Source organism: Phaethon lepturus, unplaced genomic scaffold (genome assembly GCF_000687285.1).
Source record: "Phaethon lepturus isolate BGI_N335 unplaced genomic scaffold, ASM68728v1 scaffold49396, whole genome shotgun sequence".
Classification (NCBI taxonomy): domain Eukaryota; kingdom Metazoa; phylum Chordata; class Aves; order Phaethontiformes; family Phaethontidae; genus Phaethon; species Phaethon lepturus.
This window is the reverse complement of record NW_010546473.1, coordinates 34,310-49,224: the sequence shown is the minus strand read 5'-3', so window position 1 is coordinate 49,224 and position 14,915 is coordinate 34,310. Positions and strand designations below refer to the sequence as shown.

The 14,915-nt window shown below is 40.3% G+C and overlaps 1 protein-coding gene across 1 annotated transcript in view; it reads left to right on the top strand.

Moving 5' to 3' along the window:
• The window catches only part of AKT1 (v-akt murine thymoma viral oncogene homolog 1), a 34,885-nt gene that overhangs the window by 4,986 nt on the left and 14,984 nt on the right, over window positions 1–14,915 (top strand). The window contains exons 2-8 of the mRNA XM_010289303.1: window positions 1,711–1,822; window positions 4,438–4,585; window positions 6,251–6,382; window positions 6,549–6,614; window positions 8,282–8,350; window positions 9,080–9,205; window positions 10,546–10,674. Coding sequence (XP_010287605.1) covers window positions 1,722–1,822; window positions 4,438–4,585; window positions 6,251–6,382; window positions 6,549–6,614; window positions 8,282–8,350; window positions 9,080–9,205; window positions 10,546–10,674 — 771 coding nt within the window. The 5' untranslated portion in view covers window positions 1,711–1,721. The remainder of the gene's footprint in view (window positions 1–1,710; window positions 1,823–4,437; window positions 4,586–6,250; window positions 6,383–6,548; window positions 6,615–8,281; window positions 8,351–9,079; window positions 9,206–10,545; window positions 10,675–14,915) is intronic.

Below are 14,915 nucleotides of genomic sequence, written 5' to 3'. Positions count from 1 at the left end.
AGGAATGAGACCTTTTGAGCTGGATTTATCAGAACTGGGCTTACTGGGCTGTGCCAGCTCGTGTGGTTGTGTTTGGCCTTAACTGCCATCCTGCAAAAGAGGATGGAGGTAGCTGGAAGGCTGCGGCGCTCTGTGGAAGTTCTTCAGTCTTGGTGAATGAAGGAGTGCCGTTTATCACACTAAGACCTTTTCATGACTCATTAATAAACTTTCTCGTATCTAATTGCAGTGCTTTAGTAAGATGCAGTATAACCTCAGCGTGCTATTAAAGAAAAACTAGATTTTCTAGTAATGAAAAATGCAAAGTTACTCATTGAAAAGCTTATAATTCCAGCAGCAAATGAGGCATGAAATATATTGCCAAAAATACGGCGCCCAAAACCACTGGCAGTAAATATTTTATCTTGGTGCTAATTAAGAGCTTGAATTTAAATATGAGCATTCTAAATCTTCACAATAATAAAATTAACCTAACGATAGCAGTGTAGCCTTAGTAATGTGCACTGTTAATCTGGCTGGATTCTGTCCTCCACTTGCTCGTTGCTGATGCTGGAGGATGTTCATAGCTCTAGCAGTGCTAGAGCTCTAGCATTCTTCATAGGGCCTTTTTATTTACTTGGAAGTTGATTTAAGAACCTGAAGACAAAATGGTAGCAAGCTTGTGGTTTCATTAACTGCAAGGAAAAGAGTTTAATGTAAGAAAAAAAACCCTTCCCCCCACCTTGGTTTCTTAATTTGGCTTTTCTTTAACAGGAGCTGTTTCGTTAGCATTAGATTTTCTATTAATATAAATCTGGAAAATGTGGTGGTTTGGCTTCTGTTGTTATTTCATTGATTTTCTTTTGTTTTTCAGATCCTCTCTTTTAGTGTAGCTAGTGTACCCTTAATCAGGTGCATTTTGAGGCCCAAATTTGAAAGATAAACACATCCTACGAAGCTTAAAATAGTAGGTGTGATTTTTAAAAAATAAAAAAAATAATGCTCAGCTTGAGAGAGAGATTTTTATGAAGGAAGCAGTGTTTTTTATATGTAACTCTACTTCTGTAGACTTATTTAGGTTGTGCTTAAATGCTGGTAGTGATGGAAGCTGTTAGCTGCGTGTCTGTACGGCATCTGACTCCGGCAGCTGTCCAGAAGGTGTTTTGAATGGGGTCTTTTCTGGGGGTGCCTCTGCAGTTTGATGTTCCCTCTAGTGTTTGAGGACTGGAAATGCTGAGTCTAATCTTCATCAGGTTGCTGCAAAATGACCAAACATGCTCTCTAGCAACTCCTTGAAAGCCAAGGACAGGGTTTTATGTTGGGCAAGTCAAAGGGAGGGAACGTGGGGGCTTGTCTCTGGTTTCAGTGGATGTAACTGCTGCATTATCAGCTGGCTTTGTCCATGTGCTCTGCTCTGGATGACCTTTGGAGTGTAGGAGCTGAGTCTGAATGGCTTCTGTGTCATCGCATCACATTTCTACTTACCTCTCTGGGTAGACCAAATGTGGAGCCTGTCTAAGCAGAATTTGATTTTGGTGCTGCTTAGATGACTATCTCCCAAGCTATTTATTGGTTTCATCAACGCAGTAAATTGTCTGAAGTCTCCTGAAGAAGTACTTACAGAGATTTCTATGGCTGATTAATTGCAACAGTTTGCTAGATAAGAATAAAGACAAATGATTATTTAAACCTGCTTATGTACCATGACTCTTTCTTCCTTGATTGTGGTAGAGTGCCAGCTGATGAAGACAGAACGACCTAAACCAAACACATTTATCATTAGATGCCTCCAGTGGACCACAGTAATTGAAAGAACATTTCATGTGGAGACTCCAGAGGAGCGGTATGTTTCATTCATATTTAATACATAAACTACTTGCAAAAGCAGATGCAAGTGTTCAGCATTAATAGTGAGTCTTTTGCTGAAGCTCTTATTTATCAGATGATGTACGTCTAGACTGAAAAGTGACAAATAATTTTTGAGCGCCTCAGTTTTAGTGCATGTTCCAGTATAAAAGATACCTTAAAGGGGGTTTCAGAGACTGGATTTTGAGTAGTATTTATAAATTAAATATTGCTAGGTTGGGTATCCAAAACGGACAGGTGCAAGTGTGTACCAGCACACAGGTAGTTATTTCTGGAAACTCAGGGTTCATTTCTCGCTGGAAATGTTGTGGTATGTGAAATGAAGGTTTCTGACCTCGGAGTTTCTGGAATGATGTGCACAAGTGAAATAGAGATTCAGGCAAAGTTGAGTTGTATAAAAATACTGACCTTTTAAAGTCTTTTTGGACACCTTGTTTTTAAGGGAAAAAAGTTAGTCATATCATTGCTGATTGCTAATGTTTTATGCAAATTAGACAATAAAGGTGATAGTTATCTGCTGCAGGTGCAGATTTCTGTTTCAGCTGTTAGGAAACAAAGCTAAGAGCATGCATCGTGTGCTGTCATCATTGGAGAATTGATCTCTTTCCTCCTGAGAGAACAGTTTTCCAGCACATCTATTCTGCAACTAGAGAGTATTTAAATATTTACTTGCTCTTCAGGAACTGAACTTAAATTATTCCAGTACCATTGCCCTAGGGGAAGGGGTGTTTTAAAACTCTTGTTCTCCCTAGATGTGATACTGGTATATGTTTATTTTTAAGATCAGCAAGTTCTATCTAATATTCTTTGTTTTTTTCCTTCTGTAGCCTTTGCATGCACTGATTTAAAGTAGGTTCCTATTTATTGCTTTTGATTCTATTACAAGGCTCAGAAGAAGGCGAAATCAAATTAAAAGCAAAGAAAAATAAACTTGTCCTTGTTTCTTTTAGTAGCTTTGTGGTCAGTGACCCTAAAGGGAGTGAGTAACAGTTTCCACTTGGGGGAAGATTGTATTTCAGTCTTGTTTTGTTCCCTCCTAACCAATTAAGTCAGCTTTGTGACACTTCAGGGCTCAAAGTGTTAGTCACCTCTGTTGTGTATGGTTGAGACATAACAGCTGAGGGTGAAATTCTGGTCTCCCAGAAATCAAAGATACTCACTTCAGGAGGGCTGAGATCTCAGTAAGTCAGTAACAAATCTTGAGAGAGGTGTGAAGGTAGATATGTCTTTAGCTTTCTCTGTGCCTTTAAAACGAACATTTGTTTTTTGAGAGAAATGGAGAGAGAGAAACACAGAAGAAAAAGTTCTTTTTTAATAGTTCTGAATAGGAAAAATGACTAGGAAATAAAAGAATGTGTTTGATTAGAATCTTGTGTTGGGTACTTTTTCAGGTGGACTTTGCTTCCTCTGGGGGATGATTTGCCTCTCCATCCATCGCAAACTGAAATTCTTGTGTTCAGATATGATTTTTTTTTTTTAAGAATAATTTTATAGAACCAGTGACAAATTTGACATTGATTAGGATAGCATAGCTTCACTGTAGGTTATGCCTGGAGTTGTTCAGCATTAGCTACTTCGGTTCCCACTATAGTAGCGAAGTATTTTACCTGGAGTGTCCTGGGGAGAAGAGTTTAACCAGTGCCCAGAAAATATCAGCTAAACCACTACATCCAGTTCCTTACAGATACGAAAGATAGTAAAACATGGTAAATTCGCACAGTCCACTGAACATGTCTTCAGGCCCTGTATGCCTTAAAGCCCATCCCAAACCCCTGTAATCCCTTATGAGTTGTATGCTTTATGTTCAATAAATTTGCAGTGAAATGAAGTGAAGGCCAAGAACTTTCACTTCAGTAGTTTCCAAAGGTGTGAAATTTCCCAAAGGACACTGGAGTGGAAGTGGTGTCCATAAGGAGTCAAAGAGGTCAGTATTAGAGCACCCACTGCTGAAACAGCTGTGGAAACTTTATTGTAACCAAGACCAGTGCCTAAGATAAAATGTCACTGCTTTTGCTGACATTCTGCTAAACCTTACATGGGAATTGCTGTACTTCTTTCATTGTCTTTACAACAGAGGAATAACTTAAGTGTCCACCTTTTCCTAGAACACCCTTGGCATTAAAATTCAGGATATATGTGCGAAGAGGTGGCATAGTGCCCCCAGCAGTTGCATATATGTGTTTCAGTACACCACAGGAATGGAGAAGCTATGTTTAATTGCTTTGTGCTGCATGGGAGCCTTTTGCTTTTTGGTTTTGGCAAGTCTGTTTTTGTTATGTAAATCTCTGTATCACCAGGTCATATCTTGAGCTGCTGACTGAATGCATATTAGAAATTCTGTTGTCTGAAAAGCCGTATATTGTATCCAGACTGGGAGGACTTCAGTTGTTTCTAGTACTATTAATAAAGGTATATGTTAAAAGTGCTTTTAAAAACGCATTTTCACAGTGCTTGAAAATACACGTAATTCATTGTATGTTGCATTGATTCATCAGAGAGCATTAGTTACTCTATATTCTTTGGTGACCCTTGCCATGGCAGACCATAATCTAAAGTCACAAGTAATGAATGTCTTTGATTATATTTTGCCAGGGAAGAATGGACAAAAGCCATCCAAACAGTAGCAGACAGCCTCAAGAAACAAGAGGAAGAGATGATGGATTTTAGATCTGGCTCTCCCAGTGATAATTCAGGTGCTGAAGAAATGGAAGTTTCTATGACAAAGCCAAAACACAAAGTGGTAAGTGAGCATAGCAGGAATAATATTTTTTAGGTCTTCTCAAATGCAGACGAGAAATAGTCATCAAAACAGATCTGTTCATGTAACAATTCCATAGTTGGTTGTAGGTGCAGCTTCTGGAGGGAACAGTTGTCTGAGCTGAGTAGGTACCAGGCAGGGCCTGTCTGGGTCCACTGGAGTTCTGATTTCAGAAGTCCTTACTGGATGGCTTTCAAGGCCAGCTCAGGTCTGGATTTGATTTACCTATTTTCCTGTGGTACAGAGCCTGAAATCATAGCTCCTGCTGGACCGTGTGACTGTGTAAACTCTTTGCAGGCTGGTGCAAAAAATTCTAGTGGATTTGCAGGATTTAGGGTGGGTCCAGTGGATTTAATTGCTCCAGATTAAGGTTTAGGCTAACTCCCAGAGAGCTGCTGCAGTGTCTGTTCATAGTGTTCTTAGAGCTCAGGTTTTTGCATCAGGCACAGCATTGAATGCACAGAGCCAGCTCAGCAATGGCCTTCCATGAAAGGAGTGTGTGCCAGAGGACATCTTTGCCCTGTGGAGCCCTTTTAGGTATCTGTCTTCAACCTCCCCTCACTTCTTTCTACCCCCTTGTGTCTCCTGTTTGGGTTTCCATTTTCCAGAGGATTCCCACCCACTCTTCTAAGAAAGAATTAATAAAACCTTCTCCCATGCTAATACTATGTCTGTGGATTGTACCAAGGCACTTCTTTTGTGTCCTTATCTCACCATTGTCATCCTCACTTACTTTTGTAAGTTTGTTTCAGTTTTGGGAAAACTTTAAAAAGATAGCCATTCACCAGTGTCATCACTAAGTATGTGTGCCAGCCTTGTGTCATGTCACCGATTTTAGACTGATGTGGGTGGCTACTCACATGTCACTCTGAATTGTAGCTACCATTAGCCTTCTGTGTCCTTGACTGAACAGATACCACTCTTGCTGAGCAGCTCTTCATGGAAATGCAAGAACCACCTCATTGGTCAAATATATACATTCTCTCTGGGCATGTTAGGGAGGGTAACTAAAATGATTATTGGGGTCCTGGTATCAACTGTATTGAACAATTAGTGGACAGTCGCCTCAGCCAGCTCTAGGGAAGAATATGGGGGAAGTTTTCTGTTGGGAGCATCTTAAAATTTTTCCCCAACCAAGGCTGCAGTAGCCTCTGGCTGTATAAGGCTAATCTGTGAAGCAGTCATTTTGTCTGTGGGTTTTGGGGCTGCTCAATGAAGCACAAGCAAGCTGGTCACCTAGAGAGGTGGGGAACATCAGAAAAAAAGATACGGATTTAATCCCTTGAATCAGAGCAACGTGTGTTTTAGCAAATGTCTGCCTTGGCAAAGTGGTCAAAATATCTATGGATTAATAATAATATGTTGAGTGGTATTTGCACAGTTGAGTGTTGGGTCATGTGAAAGAGTGTTCTGTTAATTGAAAGCTTATGGTTTTCCATGAATAGTTTGATTTGATTACCTTTGGGAGTGCACTGGTATTCATGATTATGGAAGAATCATTTCTGCTTCTGAATTCTACTAAGCAAAAGGATTTAAAAAAAAATCACATATGCAATGTATTCTCATGTGAATGAGAAATTCTAGTCTGAGAATGATATACTTGTTAGTTCCTGTAATTCAGTTCTTGTTTATCTGTATCATTAACAGACCATGAATGAGTTTGAATACCTTAAACTATTGGGAAAAGGCACTTTTGGAAAGGTCATTTTAGTTAAAGAAAAAGCAACCGGACGATATTATGCTATGAAAATTCTGAAGAAGGAAGTTATTGTAGCAAAGGTGAGTAGATGGGAAACTTGGGAATGTGGTTCACCCTTGATACAGCCTTCAGGAAAGTCATATCAGGGGTTCTCTGAGTACTTGTAAATAATTGCTCCATTAGTGTTTGAAATGGACCCCTGATCTGGAGAATCACTTTGCTGATTTCCTTCTGCTTGTGTTTCAGGATGAAGTAGCACACACGCTGACAGAAAACCGTGTTTTACAGAACTCACGGCATCCATTCTTAACAGTAAGCATTCTTCCTCTGCTGAGTGTAACGACATTATGACAACCAACACTTCCCTTATTTTTTATTTATATAATACATCTGAGATCTGTGTTTTCAGAGTGGCTGTGTATTTTTGTACCCTTGCATTTTTGGGAAGCACAAATTAAAATGCTTTTTAAAGTCTTCTGATTCTTGCAGAGCAGGTCCTCACTACCTCTTGAAGACGGTGTTTCAGGGTGTGGTTTGACTTTATGGCTCACCCATTTGAGGCTTGCTATCTCTGAGAAGTATCTGCTTTCCTTGTCCTCCAAATGTGTGGTCTCCTCTTTGTAACAGAGATGAGGGTGACCCTGATCTTGTAACAAACAAGTTCAGGAAGAAAGAGTGGAGGAAAACCGCTTTAATTTTTCCTTTTTTTGTTGTGTTTTTTTTTTTAAGCTCCCAGAAGCAGCTAACTATGGAATCAGAGCACTGGTGATGCCAGGCAAGGGATAGTGGTGGGAGCATGTGGGATGGGACAGGGAAGAGCAAGACCGTACTTTTATCTGCTGCTTTCTTTTAGGATTGGCTTAGCTGTAGAAGCAAACCATACTCTTGGCTTAGACCTCCAATGCCAGTAGTCTCTCTGGGTTGAGTTCAGATACCTAAGCTCCACCTCAACATTTTGTTTCTAGTATTTATTATAAGTTGGCTTTGAATTGTTTCCAACTGCTTAAGCCCTCTTTGTAGGAACCCAGTTGTTTCCTTTATCCAGGCACACAAGGGCTTAAACTGGCATTTAGACTTTTAAGCATGGCCTCTGGAAGTAAATATTGGTGTATTGGGTATAAATCGGTAAATGTTTGTTGGCATGTCTAAAACCCGATCCTCCCTCTCCCTGCAAAAATATGACTGGTTTAAAAATGCCACCTCTAGTAATGAAGACTATGATGTCATATGCAAGTGGTTTTTTTTTTTAATGCTTTCATAAACCCAAATATCTAAAAAAAGGGCTGTCTTGAGAAGTCAGCTACAAGTCTGTGTTATGACCAAGAAACTTAAGACTGTGGCAAATAAGTTGATGTTACTGTTGCCACAGGAATACACGTGACAGGACTGTACAAAGGCACCTTGTGATGTTTCATCACACCCTTCGTCCGGTCTGTTTTTGTGAATTGCTCACAAATTGATACTGGCAGCATTGCTCAATCCACTGGCAGGCTGTCAACAAGGAGCAGTTGCAGGCAGCAGGGCAGAGACCATGGGGCTGGTGTGTGTAAATATATATGTGTTTCTTGTAAGAGGGCTTGTAGGCAGTGTGGTAAAACCTTATGCTCTGGGTTTTGGTTGTGGCCTCTTGTCTGTGAGATAAAACTGCAGGAGCTTGTGGCCTGGGGAGGAAACTTCAGAGCCACTATTGGTATGTTTTGTATCACTGTTTAATGGGCCAGAACTTTGTTGAAGAGCATTATAGGTGTTACTGATAGCTTCTGCAAGGGATTGTTTTAATGTTTTATTACATTTATTTAATGAAGTAAGTTGGCGGTGCATCAGTCCTCAGCTGCAACAGGAAAGTGTAAGTATTTTGTAAGATTCAAGGACAAAAAGTCCACTAAAATGTCTGTCTGTATTTCTGAAAATCTATTACAAATGCTTTTATAACTGTCAGTGTGATCTCTCTTCTGAATTTTGGTTTAAATCTGTTTCAGGCTTTAAAGTATTCCTTTCAGACACATGATCGCTTGTGTTTTGTTATGGAGTATGCTAATGGAGGAGAGGTAAGAGAAATGTAATAATGTTTAATACTTTAGGATTTTCCTGTACTGCTACTAATTCTGCTTGACATTATTTAGCTAAGGTCCATGTTTGCAATTCTAATTAATGCCAGTTGTCCCAGTTAAACAGAGCTGTTTGCTGGCTTAATTAAAATGAAGAATAAAGACTCTTAATTTTCTTAACTCCATTTTTAGGGAATAGAGGTTTTGGGTGTAGGTTCATATTTTACATGACAGCAATGTATTGTAATCTGGCCTTTAGGAATTCAAGAAGGCAAGGTTGATTTCTAGTTGCTCTTCAGCCAACTTTCAACACTTTTTATGAACGCTGTGAACATGCATTACTTTGGAGGGAGAACTAGAAACAGCAAACTACTGTTAGACAGTCAAGAAGGAAAAGGTGGAACATTAACATGTCTCTAAATCATGCATTAAGCTGGAGTTTTAATATATAATTGTAGTTCAATCAAAATGGGTTTTTATAGGTTTCTGTACATACAAAACTGTGCAGCACACAAACTGGCTATCAGTGTGCATCTGTGAATATGAGATACAACTCTCTAGTCATTTAATTTATGATGTTTTTAAATACATTTGGGAACACAGCTGGGTGAGGATGGAAAGGGGTTTTCTCTTAGGTAATATCGCATTCCAAGCAGGATGGCCTGCGAGGTGCAAGACATAACTGAGAAGCATGTGCAATCTGAAGGTAACAAATTATTGTTCTTGTAGTTGTTTTTCCACCTGTCAAGAGAGCGTGTCTTTTCTGAAGACCGGGCTCGGTTTTATGGAGCTGAGATTGTTTCAGCACTGGATTACCTGCATTCAGAGAAGAATGTGGTTTATAGAGATTTGAAGGTGGGTAGAAAAATATTTTCATAGGCTTTTTTGGTTTTTGACTTTTTGTTTGTTAGGCACTAAAGCAAATGAGCCTGAACTGTAAGAAAGCCTTTCCTGACTGAACTTCAACGTAACAGTTATTGCAGCTGTTGGACTTGACTTTACAGAATGTCTAAACAGTTTTATAGTCTAAGAGGTTGTATAATGCATTTATCAGGACCCTGGCAGCATTTCAGAGAATATGAAGGGGTGCTGAGCTACTTGAGTTGCATTTTCACTTGCCTGCTCATGTTCTAAGAGAAACCTTGCTGGCTATTCTGCATGGTGGAACATAATCCTAGGCTCTTCATCCCAGGTCTTATCAGATAGATGCAAATTCATACTGTGTGGACGTTGTGCTTCCTTGCAATGTGCTGAGCACACAATGTGCTGTACTATGCACAGCATAATACCTGCTTGCAGTTAGAAAATTGGATAAGCTTTGAGTTGCTTATTTGTTTGGTGAGCAGAGAAGAGGAAGAAAAACCCAAACAACCAAACAAGAAATCTCAGGGCAAACAAACTTAGGAAATTCTTGAGGAAGATGCTTTTTTTTTTGTTTTGTTGTTTTTTTTTGTTCTGAGAAGTGTTTTCAGGAGAGGATGAGGGGATACTGGTAGCTCATTTAGGAGCAATCTAAAATGAAGCATGCTATGTAATGTTTTCAGGCTACATCAAAGTCATTTTGGGATTTCTGCTGGGATTTTGTCTCCCATATCACCATGATTCCTTTGAAAGTGCACTTTTTTTCATATACAGTGGAAACTCTGTCCTGAAACCTGGACGGCTTTCTCAAAAATCCGTGGCACAGGCTAGGATGAATACCACGTGCTGAGTAAATTTATCAAGTGATTCTCATGTATAGGGTCTCTTTGGAAGTGGTTCCTTTAGCCTTGCATTTGATTTTTTTTCATTTGCTATCCTTTACTGGTACAGAATATTTCATAAAATAACCTAGAGTAAAAGCAGGGATGAAGCTGTGTGAGGGGGAATACTTAATACATTTTTAAAAGAACTGGCATTCTGTTGGTGATAGTATTGTAGAAACCTAAATATAACGTCTACATTCTGTATTCTTTTGGTATATATGATCTGTTACCCAAAGACTGCAAGTTAGTTACCTAATATTCCCTGAAGAACTGAGGAAAGTGATATAAATATATATTTATATCATGCGTTCTCTGGCAGCTACTATGATTCTGACCCCAGTGTGAGCGAGGTTGAAAACTGATCTGTAGAAATTCATGGCTTTCATTGACTTGCTCAGAAGTAGTGTCTGTTATACGTAATAATGTCTTTCATTTGGATTGTCTTCTCAGTTGGAAAACCTTATGCTGGATAAAGATGGGCACATAAAAATAACAGACTTTGGGCTATGTAAAGAGGGCATAAAGGATGGAGCAACAATGAAGACTTTCTGTGGCACTCCAGAGTATCTTGCACCAGAGGTATGTTTATGTTGGCTATTGTACTAAACTATCTTCTTAAATGCCATCCATGATAGCAGTAGCGGTGTGGAATAATTCCTGTGCCGTAATGGGTTCATACAGTAGCTACTGTTATATAACAACACATACTGAGAATCTTCTATTCATCATGTTCTGGAACAATCTTTAGCATAATGGTATGTGATAAGTTTTGGGCAGGGCAGTATTATCCTTTCACTTCAGGGAATATTTACACTCTACTGGAACAGTGCTTGCTTCTTGTGTCAGAAACGTAATTTTAAAAAAACCTTTTAAATGACTTCAAATACTACCTGATGGATTGGTGACTGTTTTGCAATTTGTTTGCTGTGTGTTGAAAGCTATCAGTAGGACTTCACTTAAGAAGTGAAAGTATTGTCCGAGTCTTTTATTCTTTGAAGACAGTATAAGGCAACATGTTTTCAGAAACAGGACAGGCCAAGGTTTTTCTGCAATATTTAGCATGGTATGCATTAAAAATGCTGATTGTTTTGTGACTGTAAGAGCATGAGATATTTCTCAATGTTAACTTGAACTTTTCCATTTCAGAGGAAATAAATGCAAGCAGGCTCAGTTGCCAACATGTATGTTTTGGGGATTTTTTTGTACTAACTTTTTTTTTTAAATGTAAAAAGCAAATGTGTGCTTGCAATTTTCATCCCTTAAATACTCCTGAGAGCTGTGCAACACAGGTGGTGTTATAGCCATGAGTTAGTTATGGGCAGATCAAAAGTGAAATTGTGTGATAGAGGATATATGTATACATGGTATTTTGCAGGCAGACGCTAGTTTTCTCTGCCCACGCTCTGAGCTGTCTGGAAGCAGACTCCCTGTATTAGTAGGGCACCAAGCCTGAGCCAACGCGGTGTGCCTCACAGAAGGGTTTGTTGCCTTGCAGTGGGTGCTTTGCTACCCATGGCATTAAGGCTTCCATCCAACTCGGAGCACAGGCAGAAGCAAGTCTTGGGCTGCTGGCAGATTATACATTGCTGGCACAGCAAGGGTGTAGCCTTTCTCTGAGGTGGGAGACTTGGGCATTGCAAACCTTTCTTGAGTTGAAGTATGCAAAAGTACAAAGTATGGAAGCCCAAAGTGGAGGAGGAATATTTCTATTGAGAGCTGATGTCTTTGCTGATCAGCGCTTTTGCACTCTCCTCTTGCATATCCGTGGCAGTGTACTCTTGTTTTTTTGTTTGCCTTTTTTTTTTAACTCCCAGCTGCTTTCAAGGGCCTCCAGTGTCTTCGTAATAATGAAGAACGTGGGCACCTGTCGAAGTAGCTTGCAGCAAGGAGGTGGAGCCAGTCTCATGATAGCTGCCAGCTCCATGGATCACCAGAAGTCTTCAGTGAATCTAAATTGGGGTCTGTGCACCACAATTTGAGATTTACTGATGCAGGGAGTAATTTGCAGCACGGCAGAGTGTTTATTATTCATAAACATGGCTTTTATTTTAGCTTCCCTCTTGAAATCCGTTGCTGAGTTTCAGTTTCTCATCAAGGATTTTATGAGGAGACTAAAAATATTTATTGTTTTGGTTTTGTTTTCTCCTAACTTGGAATGTGGGGATTCCCTGTGCAGGCGTTATGTTGTTTTTTCTGTTAATATTATTTGCTATTATTTTTCTTTTTAGTATTTATGATGAATTGGCTCATCCTAAACCCTGAAGGACAAATCCTTTTGATTAGCCCAGCTCTCTCCCTTACTTGTAAATCCCATCTGTGAGTTGGAGTGTTAAATTCTGGAGGCTTTTGTCATCTGGTCAATAGCATGCAAAAAATCTGGAAATTGCGCGTGAGTGATATTCCGTGCGTTTAAGGTCATACATCCTGAAAAGCAGGGGTCTCAATCTCCTTGTCTGCGTTTGTAACTTGAATCCAGCATAGCAGCGTGTTTGTACAGTTGTTGCATCGTTGTTTTTAGGTTCATGCTGGAATCTTGTGCATGGATGACAGTGAGTGAACCATGTCAACTTTGATGTGTCAGATGCATCGATGGCTGTGATGTTTACAGCTGTTTGTGCCTTCTCTTTCAAATTCCATCTCACAGCAGTCTAGAGCTGCTTGTTAGGAAATTATGATCCTTTAACTTAAGTGAAATGACCTTGTTACTTTACTGTTCCCCAGCTATCCTGCGTGTTGTGATAGATCATGGATGAGTGCAGTACCTTTTTTGTTATGGTGTATTTTTGATACTAACACCATTGCTCTGTTTTGTGCAATCACTGATATGAGTGCATGCTCGTGATAAAGAACTTTGAAGAAATAAGCATTTTATCTTCTATTCAGAATTAATGGAGGTGAAGGAAAGAGTTGTAGTTAGTAATCTAGATTATAATACAGAGTATTAATATGCTTACTAAAGTAACATTTGAAGTATTGGCTGCATTTCAAAAGCACCTGTAGCATTTATTACATACATGACAAAGGCCTCTGCGGTTTTGTTTTTCTTTCAGTCCTCTCCTGTCATATCTCTTGCAGCAGTTTAAAAAATAAAAATCGGAGGCCCCGTGACTGTTTTATTTTAGGTAACCCAAGTGTAGAGGAGTGTGAACAGGAAGCCCTGACCGAACAGGGTGACTCAGAGCGGTAACTGTATTGTCACACAATACCTCCTGTGAGCTGAAGGGTCGCGATGCCTCGGGAAGGACGGGGCCAGCTCCTGGAATCCTGTCCGGCTGGCAGCTGTGTCGGCCGTATACATATACGGGGCAGCTGCAGAGCCAGCTGTCGTTTGGTGTGAATCATACGGCAGGGGATGCTGTAAATAGACCAATGTGGGGTAATCTAATACCTGGCAGCCTTTTGATTTTTACTGCAGGCCCTTTCCCTTGTTCAGATAATTAAGGGGAATAATTAGTGAATAAAGAGAGGCAGAGTGCATAGAGTTGTTACATGGAGTGTCTTGATGCTTCTTTTTTGTGTGCAAAACCTTTGTTGATGTTTGTACGAGGTTCAGAACCTGCTTTTGTTAAACTTGCATCAGCTTTGTTTGGCTCTTTCACCCTTTTAAATTCGAGTGTAAAAGTATTCTGAATTGTAGCAATGTAAAGCTCACACAGACACCGTGCGACAATGAAATGCGATGGTGGTGCGGTCGTGGTTTTTGCTCTTGGCAAGAGTAAGCAGTTCAGTGCAGACCCATGAAAAGAGTAAAGATGACAACTAAAACCTGAGGACAGGGTCTGGAACATGAGACTGTTAGTGTCAGCTATGGACAACTGCGTAGGAGACACAAAGTCTAGAGAAGTCCTCGTAACATCCACTCTGCAAGCCACAAAACACTCCCCACTCCCTTCAGCAACCTTCAGTGCAGAAGCTCAGAAATGTACTATGACAGGGCTTCTGCAGAGCAAGCAGGAGAGATGGAGGGCACTGCTGGGGTCCCGAGTCCCTGCTCCAGCTGGGGCTTTGTTAGGTGGAATTGCCCAGGGGAAGGGAAAAATGAATTGTGCTGGACTCCTTCCGCTGTGAGACCTGGCAGAAGTCCATCCCACTGACAATTCCTGGGTTTGCAGCCGTCTTAGCAGAGGCAGGAGTGTTAGAGCTAGTGAGCAAGTGCCTTTGGAGGGGGGCAAGGGAGAGGAGAGGAAACATTTCCAGACAATTTGGCTGCTGTTTTACGGCCTTACAGCTGGTCAAATGTTAGGAGTGGCGTTCTGGCTCTTGGTGCTTAATGTAGATTAGTCATTTAGTATTTGTGGGTGGTCTTTCAGGATGTGCAGAGCCACCCTTTGATGGGGTGCAGGTTGGTATGAAGATGATGGGGATATTTGGCTTGTGACTTGTGAAGTAACAGGTTGACATCTTCTCTCTTCTCCCCGTACTGGCTCCTTGGTGGTTTGAGGTTTTTCTAAAAAAATGGATCCCATTTGGAACAGTTTGTGATGAATAAGTGAGAGTTTAACAGCTGGCTCTGTAATGTGAGAACGGTTCTCAGCCTTTGGGCTTTTGAAGGTTTTGCTTACCATGACCATAATGTGAGGAAGGGTGGGAGGAAGAAAAGAAGGAAGCTGCCGTAATGTACCCACTGCCTCCTCTTCCCCCTGCTTCTCGCCTAGCATGGTGAATGTGGATGCCAACTCTTCTCAAATGGATCTTCTGCAAATACTCTGCTCCTGGATTTGACTGTGATATGTTAAAAAATGAACTTGCTGGGGTAAATTTTGCCTGAAGTTTTGTGTTCATGCCTGGTTTGGGAATTTTTTCTAAAGCCTTTTTCCCTA